The 22,090-nt window shown below is 45.7% G+C and overlaps 1 protein-coding gene across 1 annotated transcript in view; it reads left to right on the top strand.

Annotated features, from left to right (window-relative positions):
* Positions 1-18,133, top strand: part of Slc28a3 (solute carrier family 28 member 3) — a 57,692-nt gene extending 39,559 nt beyond the window's left edge. The window contains exons 11-18 of the mRNA XM_051172685.1: positions 1,208-1,333; positions 3,021-3,151; positions 7,494-7,662; positions 8,795-8,992; positions 14,189-14,270; positions 15,006-15,104; positions 15,337-15,448; positions 17,755-18,133. Coding sequence (XP_051028642.1) covers positions 1,208-1,333; positions 3,021-3,151; positions 7,494-7,662; positions 8,795-8,992; positions 14,189-14,270; positions 15,006-15,104; positions 15,337-15,448; positions 17,755-17,881 — 1,044 coding nt within the window. The 3' untranslated portion in view covers positions 17,882-18,133. The remainder of the gene's footprint in view (positions 1-1,207; positions 1,334-3,020; positions 3,152-7,493; positions 7,663-8,794; positions 8,993-14,188; positions 14,271-15,005; positions 15,105-15,336; positions 15,449-17,754) is intronic.
* The last annotated feature ends 3,957 nt before the right edge of the window (positions 18,134-22,090 follow it).

Below are 22,090 nucleotides of genomic sequence, written 5' to 3'. Positions count from 1 at the left end.
GAAAACATGCCACAGGAAAAATACATGGCCCTCAGATCCCAGGCCTAAAACTGCTCATGGCACACAGAGTTAAGCAACAAGAGTAAGGTTGGCTCACTAGCCTGGAGCAGTCTTTATGTGTGTGTGGTGCTGATGCTTCCTTCCCTAGGAGCTGAAATTATAATAATTATAGTCATAAAATCTCTCAGGACTAATTAAGACACCATCTTGAGATGATTGCTAGTACCTGTGGGGTAAAAGGCCTCACATACTGGGCTCCCTATTTAGTCTATAAATCGAGGCTCAACACATTCAATCTCACAGAACAATTAGAAATAATGAGCAGAAAATTGTAAAATTGCATGCATACGTCTGTGGCGCTCAATTTGATAGTTAATATGCCCAAAGTGCTGCTATTATTGATGGAGAGCCCCGCGTTGCGGGCTGCCTGCCCACCCCACTGAGATTCAAGCCTGTCAGAGTCTCAATTATGAAAGGGCCTATGGATGCCTGCTCCTGTTCTTTGTTCTATAATGCTCTCAATTTCCACAAAACATGCATGAGTCTGTGAAGATCGACCTGGAAAAGGGAAAGTCACAGCAGCTTAAAAACTCTACCATCTATAAGGCCAGACTACTAGGTAGTGTTCCTTGGCCAACCCTTAGGCAAGTGCTCCAAGGTCTCAAAGCATCCAGCCCAAGGCTAGGTGGAGGACTGTTTCAGTAGCCTCACACATCTCCAGATTTACCAGAACTTTAAATGCACACTGGTTCAAGTGACCAGGACACCAATGGTGCAAGACATGCTACAAATGTCAGAAGCATCTTGGGCACATGTTTCTCCTGTAGTAAGACTGTTTGGAGTGTAATTAACTCATGCACAGTTCAGTCTTTTCTTTCCTGTTGTTACTGTTTTTCTTTTTCTTTCTCTTCACTGGTGAAGTGTGAGGCCAGAAAAGTGCTCCTTGTTGAATTTGACACAAGTTGCCCCAGTCACTTTGGCATTTGAATACAGGGACCCTAAGGAGTGGGGTACCAGGATCGCCTGGGAAACCGTCAAAGCCCAGACTGTGAGGCCACCCTCAGAGTTTCTGATTCCAGTTGGAGAATTTGCATCTCCAGAGTTCCTGGTGACTGCTGGAGACAGGCTGAGTCAGCCTCTCCAACAAGTACAACAGGGAGCATCAAGTTAAGCATTTAGAAGGTGACATTTTAACATTTGTCTCCAGACAGAGTCTCCGCTGCTGGTCCAACCGTATTTGCCACATGTCACCAGATCAGAACTGCACACCATCATGACTGCGGGCTTTGCAACAATTGCTGGAAGCGTTCTGGGAGCATACATCTCTTTTGGGGTAAGAACATCTGAAACATAAGTAAAAGTAAATTCAGTTTCCCCCTTCTCATTTATTGTTTGTCTTTCTTTCTTGTTGCTGATGGGAAATGACACCAAAAAGTGCTACGTATTTTAAGTAGCCCACTGTTGCTTTGGGGTTGAACATAGTGACCCCGGGGGAGTTTTAGAGCTCTGCAGCCATAGTCCTGCCCCTTCCTGCACTTACATCTAACCACAACACATTTTATGACAAGGTTATTTTGCCTAAAACTCCCAATCTGTAGAGGCACACCCCAGCACTCAGGGAGGCAGAGGCAAGTGGATCTCTGGGAATTCGAGGCCAGCCTGGTCTACAGAAAGAGTCCAGGATAGCCAAGGCTGCTACGCGTGCGCATGCCCACACACACAGCCTGTGTCAGGAAAAAAAGAAAGGAAGGGAGGAAGAAAGGAAGGGAGGAAGGAAGAAAGGAAGAAACTAACAAACATTATTGACACAAGTAAAGGCAGTCTAAACCAAGGGTCAGCCGACTGTGGCCCTGGAGCCAGATCCAGGTTCTGCCAGATCTTGCTAAAAGGCTTTGTTGAAATCAATATTTTTGGCAAATCCAAATTCTAATGTAGAGCCAATTCTAAGAGCTGGTGGCCAGTTTTTGAGGCTAGGGAATGCTGTGGCCCCACATTGATACAGACCCCAGAAGTGAAACCAGCAATGCAGCGTAGCTCAGGAACTTCATCCCAGATCTTCACAAAGGCCTGGAAGAGCCCAGTAGTAAGTAAGGAGAAAAAGGAAAGACAGGCTGTCCTGAGAGCAGTCTAGGAAGTTCACATAAACGGCCTGCCCCGCCCCTCCTGTAGGTAGGAATGCTGCCTTTATATCAATGAGCTAGGTGTAATGGGAATGCCAACAGGGAAGATGCTGGTTCTGGGACTCTGAAAATATAGTCAGGACTCTCTAAAGAAACAGAGCTGATAGAATGAAGTTGGGGGGAGTGCACACGCGAATACATGTGTGTGTGTGTTTTATTAAACTGGCTTATAGGATGTGCTACAGGTAGTCCAACGATGTCTGTGTTACACTGAAGAAACTATGAACACAACAGTTGCTCAGCCTTTGGGTTTTAGTTTATCCTAGACAGTTGACAACTGAAATTAGCCCTCACGGTAGGGAAGAAAATCCAAAACAATCCAAATACGGGGTGAGTAAGAAGGGAGTAGACTTGTACTGAGGAAAGTAGAAGCAGTTTACATGACAGAGGGACAGTGCATGGGCTAATGTGTGTAAAGACAGAAAGGATTTCAAGAGAGAAGAGGCCGGAAGAGAGGGGGCCATCCATCTCTGCACATGGGCGGTGCTCCTGTTATCCTTTCTCCGTGCTCCTTCCATCCTTTCTCCGTGCTCCTTCCATCTCACATACCCCCATCTGAACTGAGAATATAACAAAATATGAGCTGTAAGGACCACCTAATTAATGTTCAGAGAGTTGAGACATCTTTGGAAGTTCTTATAATCCGGATTAATTCTCATTCCAAATAATCAGATTTAGGTTGCATGCTTTTCCCAAGGACATGGTCAGGTGACATAAATTCCTGTCTTGTCCTCTGACTCTCGAGGTAATAAGACAGGGCACCCTGTGAGTGGTGTTCTTCCACACCTCCTAGGAAACACTCTGTCTGGCATAGGATCAGCTTCTTCTTTCTCCCGGCAGGTGTCATCCACACACTTGCTAACTGCCTCAGTCATGTCAGCACCTGCATCCCTGGCTGTGGCCAAACTCTTTTGGCCTGAAACAGAGAAACCGAAAGTAACCCTTAAGAGTGCCATGAAAATGGAAAATGGGTAAGTCAACACATTATTCTCTGACTAGCAATCCTACAGGCTGGGATGCCAAAACCAAGCTTTGGTAACAGGAAGAAAGCACAGCCAGTTGTGGCACCAGAACAGAATTGTATAGGGTTTCTTAGATTTTACCTAAGAAGCAAACCAAACTCCTCTTTCAATGCTCAAGAAAGCTTTTCTAAACATCTGCTTCTTTTGTTGTTGTTTTGGTTTGGTTTTTTGTTCTTTTGAGACAGAGTGTCTCTGTGTGTAGCCTTGACTGTCCTGGACCCTATTCATAGACCAAGCCGGCCTTGAACTCACAGAGATCTGCCTGCCTCTGCCTCCCTGAGTGCTGGAATTAAAGGTGTGAGCCACCACTCCTAGCTTAGCGTCTGTTTCTGTCCTTTCTTCTTCTTCTTCTTCTTCTTCTTTTTTTTTTTTTTTTTAATTTCCAAATAAAGTTTTATTGGAACACAGTCACACATCCATTTTTTTTTACTCAGTATCTGTGGCTGTTTTTAATCTTATAAAGATATTGGCTGGGGTGTATGACATAGAGAACATGTACTGCCCAGCCCAAATTATTTACTCTCAGGCCTTTTATGGAGCATGCAGGATGACACCTAGCTGAGTGACAAGTGACACTTGTCTTACCGTACACTTGCATCATCTCAGTCAGAGAGAATATGTGGACAGGAGCCCAGGGTGGGGTGTGCACCTGGAAGCTGGCACTTGGAAGGTAGAAGCAGGAGGCGTTAAGAGTTTGTATGGTCTATCTGAGACCTGGTCTCAAAGGAGGGGGGGAGAAGAAATGACATGTGGCTTAAGGTTTTCATGACATTCAGGAAGGTTTAAAGAAGGAAATTAAAAATGCAGAACAGCAGGCAGTATCTCTAGGCAACAATCTCAATGCACTGCACTCTGTTACAGAGAAAGCCAAGAGCCAGTGCAATACACAATTAACACTTCATGGCAGCGAACATCCTTTTGTTGGCAACAGTATACCTTCTGCTGACAGGATGCTAAGTGGCTGGCAGATTGCATCTACCGTAGTGGTACACAGGCCTCTTTCTTTGAAAAAAAAAAAAAGTCCAGGAGAGATAAAGAACGAGAGGCTAGGAACTGTGTCCTAGGGCCCCTGTGCCCAGGACTCAGAACTTCAAGGGAAGGACAGGCCAGGACTTTGGCTGCTTGCTGTCACAGTACTTGTCAATGCTCAGCAGCAGCCTCCATGCCCAGGATTTTGGGAGCACTGTCCCCATACAAGTGCTTCATCTCTGCTTGGGGCCACAACCCAGGCTTCTCAGATGGAGGCTCCACTGACCGGTGGTGGCTGTAGCACAGGCCATGGTGGGCATTCGCACAGTCAGCTAGGCTTTCCGTGTCCAGCCGCTGCTGTCTCTGTGCCTCTTGGTACTGGTGAAGTATTGGCAGAGCCCCTCAGTGACGTCCATGTTGCTCAGGTCACATTCTACCACACCGTCTGAATCCCGCTCCAGCTCTTGCTCTTCGCACCGCCCTCCATCTTCTCTTGAGGATGCCTGGGTCCTCCTGCTGCCATGCAGAGGCTGCCCAGAGCTTTTAAGAGAAAAAGCACCATAGGGAAACTCCTGCCGGGCCATGGGCTGGCCTTGAAAGGTCCAAGGATGGCCAGCCTCAGAAGCAAGAGAGTTCCAGGGAAGAACTCCATGAGAGAGAACCATGGGGAATTGAAACTGGAATCTCTGAGCTTTCTGTAGGCATTCCGGTGGCTTCACATCCAAACCACTGCCTGATGATAATCTTGATATATCTCTGATTGACAAAGTCCAAATGGGCACTTATGGGCATGTAGCTTACAGATATAAGACAGTGGGCAACAGTGGGCCTAGTTCTTGTGGTGAGGAGCTAACATCTCTTTTTTCTTTCTTTCTTTCTTTCTTTTTGAGATAGGGTTTCTCTTGTAGTCCTGGATTGTTCTGGACTAGCTTTGTAGACCTTGCTGGCCTTGAACTCACTGCCTCTCAAGTGCTGGGATTACAGGCGTGTGCCACCACACCCCGCCATAGCATCTTTTTCTTTTGTTTTCTTTTTTTTAAGATTTATTTATTGTATATGAGTGCTTTATCTGCAGAAGAGGGCATCAGATCACATTATAGATGGTTGTGAGGCACCATCTGGTTGCTGGGAATTGAAGTCAGGACCTCTGGAAGAGTAGGCAGCGCTCTTAACCTCTAAACTATCTCTCCAGCCCAACATCTGTTTCTTAAATGTCCATTTAAAGTGCTTCTGTGAGCCAGGTGCTGTGGTGCACGCCTTTAATCCCAGCGATATACGTATATATATCTTATGCCACATAGCACAGTCAACATGTATCTGAGCTTCATGCCATATTTATATGGAAATACTCATAACTGGGAGTGTGAGGACAACATGTCAAAGGAATTAAATAAAAGGCGGCATCTGAGCTGGGCCTGGTGGCGCACGCCTTTAATCCCAGCACTAGGGAGACAGAGGCAGGCAGATCACTGTGAGTTGAGGGACAGCCTGATCAACAAAGCGAGTCCAGGATAGACAGGACTGAGACCTAAAATCAAAACTGCTCTGAAATCTGAAACATGTTTAGTTCTGATATGATGCCACTCAGCTTGGTTCTAGGCACAGATTATTAAGATATTGTCTAGGACTGGCCAGAGGGTTCAGCAGGTAAAGCCACACACCATACAAACCTGGAGACCTGAGTTTGAGCCCCAGAGTTGACATAAAAGAGGAGGAGAGAAGTGACTCCACAGAGTTGTCCTGTGATCTCTGCACATTCATCCCCACCATACACACAGCAATCTCTCTCTCTCTCTCTCTCTCTCTCTCTCTCTCTCTCTCTCTCTCTCTCTCTCCCCTCCCTCCCTCCTTTCCTCTCCTCTCCTCTCCTCCCCCTTCCTCCCTCCTTCTCTCCTCTCTCTCTCCCTCCTTCCCTCCTTCCCTCCTTTCTCTCCCCTTCCCTCCCTCCTTCCCTCCTCTCTCTCTCTCTCCCCTTCCCTCCCTCCTTCCCTCCTCTCTCTCGCCCTCCCTCCCTCCTTCCTCCTCTCTCTCTCTCTTTCTCCCCTCCCTCCTCCTGCTTTCTCTCATCTCTCTCTCCGCTCTCTCTCCCTCCTCCTCTCTCTCTCTCCTCCTTCCTCTCTCTCTCTCCCTCCTTCCCTCTCTCTCTCGTCTCTCTCTCTCTCTCTCTCTCTCTCTCTCTCCTCTCTCTCTCTCTCTCTCTCTCACACACACACACACACATAGTAATAGCAAATAAGTAAGCATTTAAAATATTGCATAAGCCAGGTGGTAGTGGTGCACTCCTTTAATCCCACTGCTTGGGAGGCAGAGGCAGGCAGATCTCTGTGGTTCAAGGCCAGCCTGGTCTATAAGAAGAGTCCAGGATAACCAGGGCTCTGTGTAACAGAGAAACCCTGTCTCAAAAAAATTATATATAATCACTCCCAAGTCTTAAATATTAGGTGCATATGAAATACCAGTTAATATCTCAGTTATATTTTAAGCCTTACCACTCCTCCCGCAATATTCCTAGTTACGGATAATGCAACTATTCCAAACACTAAAATGGGAAACATTTTTGGTCTTTGATGGTGTCTTGTGTAAGGTGTGTTGTCTGAGGACACAGTCACGTAGGGGAATGGTAAAGGAATGGATAGATGATTTTAGGGGCCGACCTCTCAGATGGGAGGGGGATCCAATCTTTAATAAAGTGGGGTGATATGGCTATTCTTTCAACTGCTGGTCTGTGATGCCAGGAGATTTTATAAATGTTCACTGGTTGCTACTTTTGATACTTTTAAAAGTTATACACTTTTGTCATTTCTTGTTTTTTTTTTTTTTTTTAATTATAAATGCCACAATTTAAAAAGCACTATTGCGCCGGGCGTGGTGGCGCACGCCTTTAATCCCAGCACTCGGGAGGCAGAGGCAGGTGGATCACTGTGAGTTCGAGGCCAGCCTGGTCTACAAAGTGAGTCCAGGATGGCCAAGGCTACACAGAGAAACCCTGTCTCGAAAAAACCAAAAAAATAAAAATAAAAAAATAAAAAATAAAAAGCACTATTGCATCACAAATGGGAGCAGTGCTTAGCATGTACAAAGCCCAGGATTTAACCTCCACCACCAAGAAAAAGGTACCGCAGCAGCGATGTCCCCATCCACACTGCTGAGAGTCAACAACCATAAGCCCGCCATTGATTTGAGGCTGTAAGAGACTGAGTATTTGGACCAGGCATGTGCCTAAGCGTCCACCTGTTGCCTGGCAACCATGATTAGACCATTGCAGTGCTGTAGGTGCAGAGATACTCCTCATTAACCCTAGAATTCCAATTTTCTGATGAAGTGATTCAAGGAATCTCCTGGAGGCGGCTTCTCAGGGCGCATCCTCGTCCATCCCCCTGGTTGCAAACATCGCTGTCAACCTGATTGCCTTCCTGTCCTTGCTGTCCTTTGTGAATTCAGCCCTGTCCTGGTTTGGGAGCATGTTCAACTACCCACAGCTGAGTTTTGAGGTATGGCTCTGTCATATTTTGTTTCTGACTACCTTAGTTTTAAAAGTAAGTTTAGAACCCAGGTATGGTGGTTCCTGTCTTTAATCCCATCCATCTCTTAGGAGGCTGAGATAGGAGGATTGCCAGGAGTTCAAGGCCAGCAATGGGCTACAGTGTGAAATCTAGTCCAAGAAAACAAATCATGAAAATGTAGCAGCTGTTTCTAGCCAGCTGTGTTGTGCTTGCTCATGCACTATAGAAACATCTCAGCCACACCCTCCCACCCTCCCACTCCTGTCCTATCTTCTGTCACCCTCTCTCCCCCCAAACCACTTGTTCTCTCCTGACCTCTTCCCATGAATACATGCTACTTGGGATGCTCTAGTCCACTTCCCATGCTATAACAGAACACTGGACTAGGAAGCTTATGGCACACACCTTTAATCCCAGCAGAGGCAAAGGGAGGCAGATTTCTGAGTTCAAGGTTATCCTGATCTACAGAGTGAGTTCCAGGACAGCCAGTGCTACACAGAGAAACCCTATCTTGAGAAACAAAGAGAGAAAGAAAAAAAGAAAGAACGAAAAGGGGAAAGGAAGGGAAGAACAGGGGAGGGGAGAGGAGGGAAGGGGAGCGAAGGGAAGAGAAAAGGAAGGGAAAGTGGAGGAAGGAAGGAAGGAAGGACGGAAGGAAGGAAGGAAGTTTGGTTGGTTTATTAAGCTTGCCATTGTGAAGGCTGAAAATCCAGTCTAGGGATTATATTTGGTGAGGGTCACACTTAGATCCATGCATGACAGAAAAGAGAAGAGGGCATATTCAAAATGAAAGAGGGTGCCAAGGAGCTGACCTTCTTAAAACAAACAAACAAACTTACTCAGATTAATCCACCCCACAGAGAACTAACACAATATCACAAAAAAGACACTCATTGGTCTTAAGGGCTGTGTACCCATTAACATCACACGTGGAAATCGCACCTTGCCACCAATTTGTTGAAAACCAGCCCTGTGTTCCTAATACACAAAGATGATACCTGAATGTAAGGGGCTCCTCCTGTGCCTGGAGGAGCAGCTCCGTCACTGAGCCTGGGCTGGAGGGGTGAGAACTGGAGGCAAGTCACCATCTAACTAGTGACAATACCTCTGTCTCTTGCAGCTCCTATGTTCCTACGTCTTCATGCCCTTTTCCTTCATGATGGGAGTCGACTGGCAAGACAGCTTTATGGTCGCCAAACTCATAGGCTACAAGACATTCTTCAATGAATTTGTGGCTTATGACCACCTCTCAAAACTGATCAATCTGAGGAAAGCAGCTGGACCTAAATTTGTGGATGGTGTGCAACAGTATATGTCGGCATGTATAATTCTTTATCTCACAAATGCATTGCGACTTATTCCTCTGTCTGTCGGGAATGTGATTGAAAGTGGAACAGAACAATCCAAAAACTTGATCCTGTAGAGTTCATAATGAGCACAGCGTAATTTTCAGCCACATTATCTTGACCATGTGATATTTGTGTGGAGAAAGAGACAAAGAGGGGAGGGAGTGAGGGGGGCTAAAAGACTGTAGACGCAGACCTAGGGTCACATGAGAGCTGGAACTGCATCAGGGTAGCAAGATTTATCAGGCTCCTTCTCTGCTGAGAGTGGTAGGTCCTAAAGGCAACAGCATGGAGGACATAGCAGGCCCTCTGCTAGTCACCTTCGGCTTATGGTAACACAACACCAAGGTAAGCAATTGAAGATAAGGGAGGTTCATCTTGGCTCATAACTTCAGAGGTTTCAGCTCATGATCCACCGGCCTTGTTGCTTTTCTGTGGAAAGCAGTTCATCATGGTGGAATCATGTAACAGAAGAAGACTGTTCACCACAAAGCAACTAGGAAGTAAAGACAGGGAAAGAGGAGGGGACGGAATGCCAGGATCCCCTTCAAGGGTGTGGTCCAGTAACCTAGCTCCCTTTCCTTGGCCTGACTTCCTTCCCAAGTTGGCTTTCTTGTTGCTGTGATAAACACCATAACCAAAAGCAACTTGGGAAAGAAGGGGTTTACTTCAGCTTACACTTGCAGGAAAGTTCATCACTGAGAGAAGCCAAGGGAAGGAACCGAGAGACTTAGACCATGGAGGAACACTGTTTACCAGCCTGCTCCTAAGCTCACATTCAACTAGTGTTTTTACACAGGCCAGGATGGTACTACCCACAGTTAACTGAGGCCAACTGATGTAGGGAAGTCTTCAGCTGAGGGTCTCTCTTCCCAGGTGAGGGAAGTGGATAAAATAAGCTGTTGCACCTGCAGAAGATTCTGTCTCCTCTTTGAAGGATATTCAAGCACCAAGGATAGTAGGGCTTAAGCCTCTTCTAGCATCATGAGTTCTGAGAAACTAATTACCTGTCACTCTATGCCTCACTATCCTCAAAAGATAATGAGGCACAATAGCTACCGTGAAAGGGAGGCAGGGGGCCGGAAGGGTTATGTCTGTGAGGGGAACCATAGGGCAGTCGCCAGGGAACCATGCGAAGAGGTGCTCATGTCTCTTTAGACTTCGATGGAGTGAGGAGCTACCTTCAGTGAAGACATATTTGCAGCTGAATCTCCAATTATTTCATCCTAAAGATCAAAATTGTCTCATAAAGAAATGTAGAGAAGCCAGACATGTGGCCTGTAATCCCACCACTTGGGAAACAGAAACAGGCAGATCTCTGTGAGTTCGAGGCCAGCCTGCTCTACTGAGTGAGTTCCAGGATGGCCAAAGCTACACAGAAAAACCCTGGGGAGAAAGAGAGAGAGAGAGAGAGAGAGAGAGAGAGAGAGAGAGAGAGAGAGAGAGAGAGAAACTAAGTAAAACGAACATTTCTAACCATCCCTGTCTATCTCTGAAAGAATCCATGTGAAGTCAATGTCACCAACACTAAAGTATAGTGCTCAGTATTGAGATCCTGGCCCGGGAGATCATTGCTTCCCACCTGGGACTCCTGGTCTCCCAAGGACCAGACGTATGGATTATATAAGTGAAGCCACCTCCCCAGTAGAGTTCTCATGATTTTGTGGTCACGAGTACCATGTCCCACAAACTGATAAGTATCGCTTCATGGGTTTTCTATCCTCACTGTTCATTTTTCAGGTAACCTAACAGTGGGACTTGGCCAATTGTCTTCATTGTCTGGATGCCACCTAAACCAGCTGGTTTTCCTGCCCAAAGTAAACAATAGGTTAAATTAGCTGACATGTTTTCCACTTCCGCATTGCCAGGGGAAAGTGCTTTGGTTAATGATGGAAGCAAGCTGCCAGTTCTGGCAATACTAATTGGTTCTCTGGGAAGGAGGCACCCCAACTGTAGAGATGGTTCCATTTGGGAGGGAGCCCCGCCAAAGGCAGGCACACAGAGTACATGTGGAAACAGCTCCGTGGCCTCTGCTATTGTTGAGTTGCTGTGGGAAAAGCAGTTATTCCAAATTTCTGAGCATCTTGGCTCACACACAGGAGACCATTATATTCCTAGTTCAACCGATCTCGTTCCAATGCATAATCATTTACATTTGGGGGAGGGGGGAAGTGGCATCGTCCCAGCCTCCTTTTCTACTTCTGATAAAAACCATACACGGCCAAGTCTACGCACACCTCCCCCCAGACCCCTGTCAGGTGACAAGTTAGCAGGCTGTGGCTATTGCAGAATCAGGTGTCTCCTATGGGGTCTGTAGAGGAATGTTAATTCAGAACATGGCTGTTCTGGCAAGGGATCATATCCAAAGACCGTCTAAGGTCTGTGTGATCAGGCTAGAATACAGACACATCTTTGATCCAGAAGACAGAGGCAAACAGATCTGAGTTCAAGGCCAGCCTGGTATAGAAAAGCTTAAGTAAAGAAAAGCTTGGTTTAGGAATAGTGGTACATGCCTTTAATCCTAAACGAAGGTAGAGTTAGTTTGTAGAAGGAAGCATGCATGTTTGAAAGTGATGTCCAATCGAGTGGCAGAAAAGGCGACGAAACAGAGAAGGTTTGACAGAATAAGATACACCCAACTCTCAGGAAAAGACAACGGAAAGGGAAGCTACTTAAGAGGCAGTTTTTTTTCAGAGAGACGAGGCAGTTTTACCAGGAATAGAGAGATGGGTTGCAGAGAGAAAACTCAGGTAAAGACGAGATGAGCCAGAAAATGAAAAGAAGCCAGATTAGAGCAGATTGCTGAGTTAGTTTGCAGCCAAGCAGAGCAATTCCAGGCCAAGAGAGACAACAGATTAAATAAGTCAGCTGGGAGAGGAGCCCAGAGCTCAGTAAGAACAACCAAAGGTGAGCTTATTAAGCAATAAGTCTCAGAGGCTGAAAACATTCTAGGCCTAAATTAGATTGCACGGAGGCTAGAAGCTTCCAGGGCTAGGCCTAGGTTAGCAGAAGGAGGCAGTTAGCCTCCCAGACCCATTGAGGCAGGAGAACAAAGTCACTTTAACAGGTCTGGGCCAGGGTGCTGCATCTTTTCCTCAATCAGACATGTCCAGGGGCCTCTCAGGATGCAAGTATTCCACATGCCCGTTTTTCACTCTGCCAATCTTCTAAGTGACCCCTGTTTTACCCTGTTTTGGGATAAGTTATGCATCAGTCAGTCTGGGCTTCGTTGATGGGGCCCAGCAAATGTTGCTGTTTTCAGTGTCCACTCCACCATGGGTCCTACTGTGTTTATACTCAAGATGGAGTCAAATGCTGTTTGCAAAATGGAGTCTCTTGGGTCAAGGGTCAGTCTGGAAACCCACTATTTTACACACTGCAGAGAAACTCACAGCATCCTTCCGCCTGACCTCAGGCATCCCTTTGCCAGAGCGGATGTGCCTTGGATAAGCAATGGCGCCCTGAATCTACAGAAACTTCTGTACTCAGACTGAGCCCCCAAGAGACACTGACCAGGCTGTGTAGCCCTTCTTGAGTAGGAAGTGAGCCCACCTGCCACATGCTCCCTTTTGCTAACGGTCTGTCTTCCCCGTTGCCCCAGAGAGGATGCTCACTCTTCTGTGTCCAGGGCACTCTACGTTCTCATGAGTCCTCTGAGCTGAAGGACAAAGGCAGGCACACACACAGGGTGGCCAGATTGTAAGGAAGTGCCTGTCATAGCTGAGAACTTCCTGTTTACCAATATAATTAACTACCTTCCCCTATGGCTCTTAAAAGACAATACCCCCCCCCCCAAAGACCTATAAGCAACTAACGATTTTTTTCACTGTAGCTATAGTAATCAGCTCCCATTATTGTGACAAAACATGTGAGATAAATCAAAAGGTTTCACCGTGGTTGCTTTCAGGCCAATGGCACGGCACGTGCATAGGGTAGGAGGTCAGGAATCAAAAGAAAAAGCTCAGTGTTACAAAAGCCCCTTTCTCCAAACCCGTCAAGCTACGGATCCATAAGGAACCATCCACCTCATGAGGTCAGAGCCCTCACAAACGGAGTGTCTCCCAAAGACCCCGCCTCTGAACACTGCTTCACCAAGGACCAGGCTGCTAGTGTGAGCATCTGAGGGACATTCAAGATCCAAACCATAATAATCACCTGTGTGTTTGAATAAATAGACTGCATTAGCATCCATGCCATCATACATACTGCCTTTCCTCTGCGGATAGGCAGTATTCTATCTTAGGGATACCCACGGTTTGTCTGTCCAGTCCTCTAATGAGGACACCTGAGGTGTTCTAAACGTGCAGCCCAAACACTCAGGAGCAGGCAGCCTGCGGGCCTGTGTTCTATTGCTCCTTATGGGCATAGAAGCAGACAGTGACAGTTGAATGAGACACTGTCTCATCGATGGGCCCCTCCTGGTAACCCACTGAGTCTGCTGTCTGTGCTCTGTGGGCCCTGTGGATACGTCATATGATCTGTTTCTCTTCAAGGGTCATGCAGGCTGCATGCCTTACCTCAGTGAGGCTGCTGGTTCACCTGGAGCACGTACCATGCATGAGCACATGTATGCTTTTCATCCTCAGCATACTTATTACAGGCAGTGTCTTTATTTGTTTCAGCTCTTAAAGAAAGATTTGTTTTGGCTGTCTGTGGTTGGCTCCTCCCTGGTGACTAACATTAAGCATCGTTCCATTTGCTTATTGCGCATTTTGCATATCTTTTGTAGCAACGTATCTAAAACTTGGGCAGTAGTCTTATTGTTGAATTATAGCAGCTCTTTATATATTCTGAGTAAGTCCTTTGTCAGATAAATATAATGTAAATATTTTCTGAGACCAATTTCTTATCTCCAGCAATTAGTACTGTGCCAGCTATAATACAGCAGGTGGCCAAGTCAGATGTAATATTAGAAGCGATTAATGAACAGGAAGTAGCATTTCTGGATGTCAAGGCCACTAATTCTTTGTCTGTTTTAAAGTGTTCCTTAAATCTAGACCCCATCTTTTAACGCTTCCACAAAACTCAATAGCACAGGTAAACGGTCTGATAGTCTACAGTCTGCTTATTATCAACACTAATTATGTAGTCAATGAAGCCGGTTGGGATGTCAGATTTCTGAGGGTGGATCAGATCATGTACACATCACTGCTTTTGCTTGCTTTCAGATTCGTTCCGAGACCATTGCGACCTACGCCCTCTGTGGTTTTGCCAATTTTGGTTCCCTAGGAATAGTGATTGGTGGACTTAGTAAGTGCAAAGAATATACTCTTCAACTACATGTGTGGTCGTTGTGCACCCATCCTGATCTGTAGTGGTGTGTCAGGGAAAATGGCTCTCCAACATCAGTCAAGTCCTCTTAGGGTCTGCATTTTATCCCTGCTATGGAATATAGTTCTCCTTTGTACACTCAAGAATTCAAAACAAATATGTCCAAACATACAGACACCTCTCCCAAGCCGATGATAACATCAGTCACTTGTTTACCAGTGCCTGTAGCCTTGTGACAGTCATCTGAAGGGAAACGCTGGGGCCCATGGAAGTTCACTGTGGAAGATGCTGTTATTCATTACATCATTACACCATCATGACATCGATGGTGACAGCTAACTTAGACAGCATCTCATTTGTGAGTCTTCCCGGTAACCCAGGACTCTGTGGGCCCTTTAAACAATAGTTCTTCTTTCTTTCTTTTTTCTTTTTTTTTTTTTAATTTTCAAGACAGGGTTTCTCTGTGTAGCCTTGGCTGTCCTAGAACTCTCTTTGCAGACCAGGCAGGCTTCTAACTCACAGATATCCACCTGCCTCTGCCTCCGGAGTGCTGAGATTAAAGGCGTGAGCCACCACGCCCAGCTCCCTTTAGGCAATCTTTTGACTTGTTTCTATTCAATTGACCCTAGAGAGTTCAGGCACAAAAGAATTATCAGAAGCTACAAATTTGGGATTCCTAATCAACCTAATCTCAGAAACCTGTTTCTCCTCCAGCATCCATAGCCCCGTCCAGAAAGCATGACATCGCCTCTGGAGCGATGAGAGCCCTGATTGCTGGGACCGCTGCCTGCTTCATGACAGCCTGCATCGCAGGTATGCCATCCATCCTTCCTGCCCTGGGTGCCCACAGCAAGGAGGCTTTGTGGGAGGCAGGCTCCCAGGCTGCATAAGCAGCATATGCTGTAGCAGAAAGCTGAGAGTGAGAGCTGGGCCAAGCACACGGTATAGTGAAATGCGTGGGATCGGGTAGGGAAGCTGAGAACAGAAGGAAAGTTCTGGGATCTTATTCAATTGTGACAGTAAATGGCACTCTGCTCCTTTCCAGGCATGCTGTCCAGCACCCCCATGGATATCAACTGCCATCACATCCTAGACAGTGCCAGGGCACTCAGCAACACGACAGAAGTGGTGTCGTGCTGCCAAAACCTGTTGAGCAGGTACTTTTAATTATCCTTTATGGTCTCTTAGTAATGACCAAATATAACCGTTACATACTTTTCCCAGGGGAGATGTGAACAAGCATCCGTTCACCCCAGACAGGGCATCGACAATTCCTCAATGCCCTGCTTGGTGAGACAGTGAGACTATTGGGCTTCCTTATAGAAGTGTGGGTAGCCTCAAAATGGCTGTACCAATGAAGTCTCATGCAGCACAGCTGATGGAGTCCTGCCTCCGACCAGCCTTCCATCTGCTGCGTATTCTAGTCCCTCCCAAGATCGTATGCAAGTGGTCAGTGTAATTCCAGGTGAAGGCCTCTTGACCTTCTGCTCTCATCTCCATGTAGGAAATGCCAGTTTCTCCATTACTATTGCCATAGGCCTGGCTATAGTGGTATCACTACACTTACTTGGTTGCCATGACTACTGGACATCTCTTACTGTGATGTGAGCAGTCAGGCAGATAGTGTGGTCATGTTATATTTGGAGCAGGCAGCCATAGTACAATCCCAGCATAAAGACCACATCCATTTGTTTTCATAACCTCCTTAACTGTATAATTGTCATGTGAGAAAACTTACAGTATTTCTAACAACCTTGTATCTTTTCTTTGCAGATAAGACAGAACTAAAACACTTCCCTAGACTGCTCCCAAGTGTTTAGTGTGAACCCCTGTGAACCACAAATGAAATGATGTCTAAGTTAACTGTCACTATCAATGTCTATGCCCAAGTAGCATTACACACTTGGTGTGAACGAGCTCACTTAACCTCGCACTCACCATATAAGTTGGGCACAATCCTAGTTTTCCTTTGTCTTTGACACAATGAAGCCTTAAGGAGGCTGTGTCTATTCCAGCAGCATTCGTCCCAGCATGATCAAGAGAGGAACTTCAGCCTGCCCACAAAGCCAGTGTCCTTCATTACTGCCACTAGACTCAGGTCCCCAGGTCTAGTGACCTCAGTGGAAAGGATTCGGGTGAGATTCACAGTGTAGTATTTATTAAAGTTTAAAGTGGAGCACCCTCAAGAGAGGAGGGTAGACAATGGCCAGCCTACATTTTTAGATTTTGTGCTATTGTTTAAAGTCCTTTCCTGAGGAGTGTTTTCCTGTCAGGGTGATTGGCAGGCCTGTTTAGATTATTTCTTAAAGGGGAGGGCAAGGCTTGGTTCTTCACAGGAAGCCTCTAACAGATAGAGATGCCAGGATCTTCGGGGCAGTTTACAATGTCCGGTCTCCACCCAGGGGCAAGAGAGGACTCAGATCTCAGTCAGGACCACAGAGAACAGAGCAGACTCAGAACTAAAGAAAGGAAATGGAAAAGAAATCCGTCAGCATGGCCACACTTCCCCAGGAAACAGCAGTACCCTGCTTCCCCAGTCTAATCTGGAGCTCGCCTTTCATACAGCAGTATAAATTTTAAGGCAGTGCAATTGTGATATGCCCCCCTTCCTTTGCCTGTCACTAATTTACACTTGCAAAATTAGCATGTTAACATTGACAAAGAAAAGTAGGGGTAGAGACTGCTTTCTGTGGGATGGAATCCAGCCTTGATGACCTCCAGATTTTTATTTTCTAACTAGCTACCTACCTGCCCGTTTTCTTTGTATGTTTGTTTGTTTGTTTCCTTTTACTGCCTCATTTGCAAGAGAATCAAGGTGGTCCTGACAGCATGGTGTTAGGCAACTGTGGAAGGGACACTAAGCTACCAGTGACTGATGCCAGCCATCTCCACCCTTGACAGTTCTACCTCCCAAACCAATGCCCTCACTCCACCTGCTCTTATTAATGTACAAGTGATTTTTTTTATTTTTGTTTGTTTGGTTGGTTGGTTTTTTTTAGATTTTGGTTTGGTTTTATGTGTATGAGAGGCTGCATTTATGTCTGTGCCCATGGAGGCCAGAAGAGGGCATCAGATCCTTCTAGGGTTGGTGTTACAGTTGTGAGCTGCTTTATGGGTCCTGGGAACTGAACCTAGGTTCTCCAGAAGAGCCAATACTCCTAGCTGCTTAGTCTTCAGCCTGTATACAAGTGGGGGGGGGGGGTTGTTGTTTGCTTGTTTATTGATAAGAATTCGTTCTATTCTGTCATTGCTATTTTGGAAAATATAGGGGGGAGTCTTCTAGACCACCCAGAATCTGAGAGCCAAAACTAACCCTCATGTGTCTCTGTCTTACATCCACCGTATCTAGACTGGGAACAAGGAAACCAACTTTCTGCTCGGTTCCATTTTCTATGCATTATTGCCTACTCCCCCCTGGTTCCCATCTGAGGCCCAACTGATGATTTCATTCTGTGTCCACCAGCACTGTTGTCAAGGGACCGAATGAGGTCATCCCGGGAGGAAACTTCAGCATCTACACTTTGAAGAGCTGCTGCAATTTGCTGAAACCATCAACCCTGAACTGCAGTTGGATCCCGAATGTCCTATGATCTCAGCCATGTGTCCAGCGGGACTCTGTGCGCAGGCGCTGGATTTTCAGCCCTGCAGGGGATAGGAATCTATTGCCCCAGACTGATAATGCCATCGTGGACTCAGACTTAATGGCAAAGAAGGAAGAAAGTCTGGAGTGAATCCTTCGGAGCTCCAGTGTCTCCCTTCTCTTCTCAGGCCGCCCTCCCTCCATGAAGAACTCTTATAATGATGTCCCAAACTGAGGTGTGATCTTCAGTCCCAAGAAAAATGTTCTCTCTGACTTTGTGTGTGTGTGTGTGTGTGTGTGTGTGTGTGTGTGTGTGTGTGTGATGATAGCTTGGGCTCTGACTCAGCCAGTGTACCCTCTTATGGAGCTCTCAGTATGGCAGAGTAATGTGATTTCAACACATCTCAAGCAAGGTCATTCCACCTTCACTCAAGGTTATCTGAAACATCCTCGTTGTGACTCTCATGTGAAGGAGGGCTAGTGTGCAATGACCCACTTACTGGCTATCCTCCAGAAGTTCTCCATAGACCAGGAGTCCTTCATAAAAGCACGCAGGCTATATGGAAGCCAGTATGTAGGTTCAAAAACTTTAAACACTTGTAAGCAGTCAGCTTACATAAACCTATGTTGCAATGATTACCCCAAACTTCAAATTCTTACAAGTATCTCTTTTACTAACATGTTTGAAATGCTCAGTTTCAAGATTTTAAGTCTCGTGAACTTCAGAGACCTGTAAGCAGTCTGCCTACATCTTTTTAAAGCTAACATTGTATTAAAAAAAAAAAAAAGAATATCTTTTATTTGATGGTTGGCAATTTTAACACATGCACATTTTGCATCTTGATCATACCTACCCCAACTCCCACCCCACCCCCACTCCTCCTGGACATCTCTCAACATGTCCCCATGTCACAATCATGTCCTCTCCTGATGCTGTTTATTTATAAGTAAGGCCTAATAAATATTTATTATTAGGCTAATTATCATTACAGCGTTATTTCCTAACCTGCTATCAATCAATAAAACACAGACACCTGTTATATTATAAAAGAGCCATGGCTCATCTGGGGCAGAGCAAATATTAATCCCCTAAACTACCTCCCATATTAGGGCAGGTATCCCCTACCCTGCCCCAATCCCATGCCATCTGCTTCTAATTCTTGCTAATGCTCTTCATCTGGGCCAAACCCTCCATCCACGCCAACCATGTGCTTCTTCCTCTTGCTCTTCCTCCTCAGGTCTCTCCCTTCAAAAGCCAGGGAACCTTAGCCACGCCTATTCCATTTGCCCTGCCCAGGTGTGTTGGTTCTTTATTGGTCAAACAGGAACAAGGTTTTAGGCAAGGTTACAAACACCCCCACACCCTGTAACTCACGTAGTCTAGTGTTGCCTGCTGGACCAGTGACCGGTGTTGGCTTGATCTTGTGCAAGTAACTATAGCTACAGTGAGTTCATGAATGCAGAGTCCCCATCCTGTTCTGAGGACAGCATTTCAGAGCCCTTGGCTCTTACACTCTTCCCTCCCTCTCTTAGGTGATACTCTGTGCCTTGAGGAAGTTGATAGAAATGTCTGGTATGGGGCTGAGCACTCAACACTCACCACTCTCAGCACATTTATTATTATGAGCCTCTGTGTTGTTGAATTTGTGCTTAATCTACACTGTGTCCATTTCCAGTACCTGGGCAAAGAAGAAGCTCCTATGTTGGGCTCTCTGATCTTAGGGGAATGTATTGAAACAATGCAATAGCTCATAAAACCTTGGCTAGCTGGTGCACTCCTGTAAGCCCAGCTCTCGGGAGCTGAGACAGGAAGATTATGAGCTCAAAACCAGCACAGGGTCTGTAGAAGGACTGTGTCTCCATGCAACAACAGCAAACTGTACAGCATAGCAACACTCTTCCTTTCCATACTGTGAGCCAAAGTCAGTGCTGTAACAGGCACCGTGTCTGTGGCCACAGATGAGCTGCCCTGTCCCAGGAATAGTGAATTTTTACCATAGACTATGAAGGTGCCTGGCATCCGTGTGACAGTGACATCTCTGTCACTGTATGGATAGACCTGCTGATGTGCAATTTTGTTATATCCTTGAAGATAAGATTTTAAAGCATTAGTCCACGATCAAAAAGCCATGTAAGGACTAACCATGAAGAAAAACCAGTGCTGCCTGAGGTGGGAATGCCTTTCACGTCCTCAGTCAGCGAGACACCAGCACTGCACATGCTCACTGGGTGTCAATGTTCTGGAGATGTCAGCAGAGCATGCCTTAATGAAGTCAGCCTCAACGCTGCAGAGACCACTCTATTGAAGGGAAACCTCATGGTCCCCAAGGCAAACCAGGACTTGAGAGAAAGAGACTTGGTGAGGAAAGGATGATACAATACCTTAAATAATGAATTCTGTTTCCACTTCTGATCATGCACAAAAGCAATTTAATTACAAAAATCTGTGCATAACTAGTCAGGATTATTTGTTGGTTTTGCTTTATGTTTGGCAGTATGGAAGGAGGGGGTTACATGTCCAAAGGACTTTTTACCCCTGAAGTAAATAGATCAAGATATTTCTGATTTTTTTAATTTACATCAATCTTTCTCTGTCCTTAGATGTCAGGAAAGTCCATTTGCATGCCCTTGTAAGCCTTAAGGTTTCGCTACAGGTACGGCTTCACCACGAGTGGCAATCATTCATATGTTGGCTCTTCCTTGTCCGCTGTGGACAGCACCTTCTCTCTGATGCTTTTTAACTAATGGATTTTTTTTCCTAGTACATGTTTTCCTGAGAATCATTGAGAGAATCTCTTGGCCGCGTCTAGCATGCCTGTCTGTCAAGCTATTTTTTAAATTTTCTTCGGTCATTATGGTCCTTAAGAGTATTTAACTCTCCTGAGCCTGTCAGCTTGCTTCAAGGAAAGCAATTACTACCGTTAGTCGACAGGTTTTCCTCTTCAGCTTGTAAAAACAAATGTTTGTAATGAAAACAATTGTTAACTGGAATAGAAAAATCTAACATATATAATAGTTTTATACAAACACGACTAAACATCTTTCTTCCCACTCTGCTCACCCTAGTCCTCTGGCCAATGGAATTGACTACACGCACTTGAAAATTCCTGCACCTTTTTGTTTATAGTTCTAGCTTTAGCTCCCCCCACCCCTTTTTTTTTTAATGTTTTTTAAATGTGTGTGGCACTACACAAATTAAATAATATAGTGCCAAGGAGGGGAAGTTAGACATTCCCTGCAGTTTGGGTCTTAACTATTTTCCAAAAATCTATAGTCCACAGCCTGTGACACTGCTGGAAGGTCGCAGACATTTTCAGGAACTGGAGTCATTGGAAATAAGTGAGGTCACTAGTGGTGTGCATTTGAGGAGGATACTGGGATCCCAATCTCCCCTCTTCCTCTTCCTCTTTCTGTACTTCCTAGCCAGCAGGAAGTGGGGCAGGCCACTTTCCACTATGTTGCTACAGACTCAGGCCTACAGATCCAGGCAACCATGGGCAGGAAGCCTCTGAAATGGAGCCAACATAAATCTTCTTCCTTAAAAGTTGATTATGTGAGGTAGTTTGCCACTGATACGTTTTGTTTTCTCTCTGCTTGCCTCCTTTCCACTGTCTCCAGGCCACGAGTATAGAACCAAGCTAGACCACAAGATAAAGTGGCCACTGTGTCACAATGCATCTCTCTGGCCTGGAACTCACTACGTAGACCAGGCTGGCCTCAGATTCAGAGCTCTGCCAGCCTCTGACTCTTGTGTGCTAGGATTAACAGTGTGGTCACCATGCCTGGCTCTCAAGACACACACACACACACACACACACACACACACACACACACACAACCCACCAAGATCAATTTGCACTGCCCCAATATTCTTAAATGTGTGGTCTTCCACTGGGGCATGGCCAGCTTCTCAGGGGACTACACTCTTATCAAAATTGAGTATTCCTCTCACAGCTGGGAGATACAATGCAAATCATATGTCATTTAAGATTCTCCCAGAAGCTTCAAGGAGATATCACACAGTCCCTGAGCAAACAAAATCTTTAAGATCCGGTCTGCATATCTCAAGTAAGGCACTAAAATTTTACTAGAAATGTTTAATCTGTATTTAGATGGCATAAAATTTAAAGCTAAAAAGTAAAAACACATAGCCAGGTTCTCCACAACATGCTTGGCTTCCAGGTAATAGAAATCAACTGTTTTTAAATTTACATTAAAA

Source organism: Acomys russatus, chromosome 3, assembly GCF_903995435.1.
Source record: "Acomys russatus chromosome 3, mAcoRus1.1, whole genome shotgun sequence".
NCBI classification, from domain to species: domain Eukaryota; kingdom Metazoa; phylum Chordata; class Mammalia; order Rodentia; family Muridae; genus Acomys; species Acomys russatus.
This window is presented reverse-complemented; position numbering and strand designations above follow the sequence as displayed.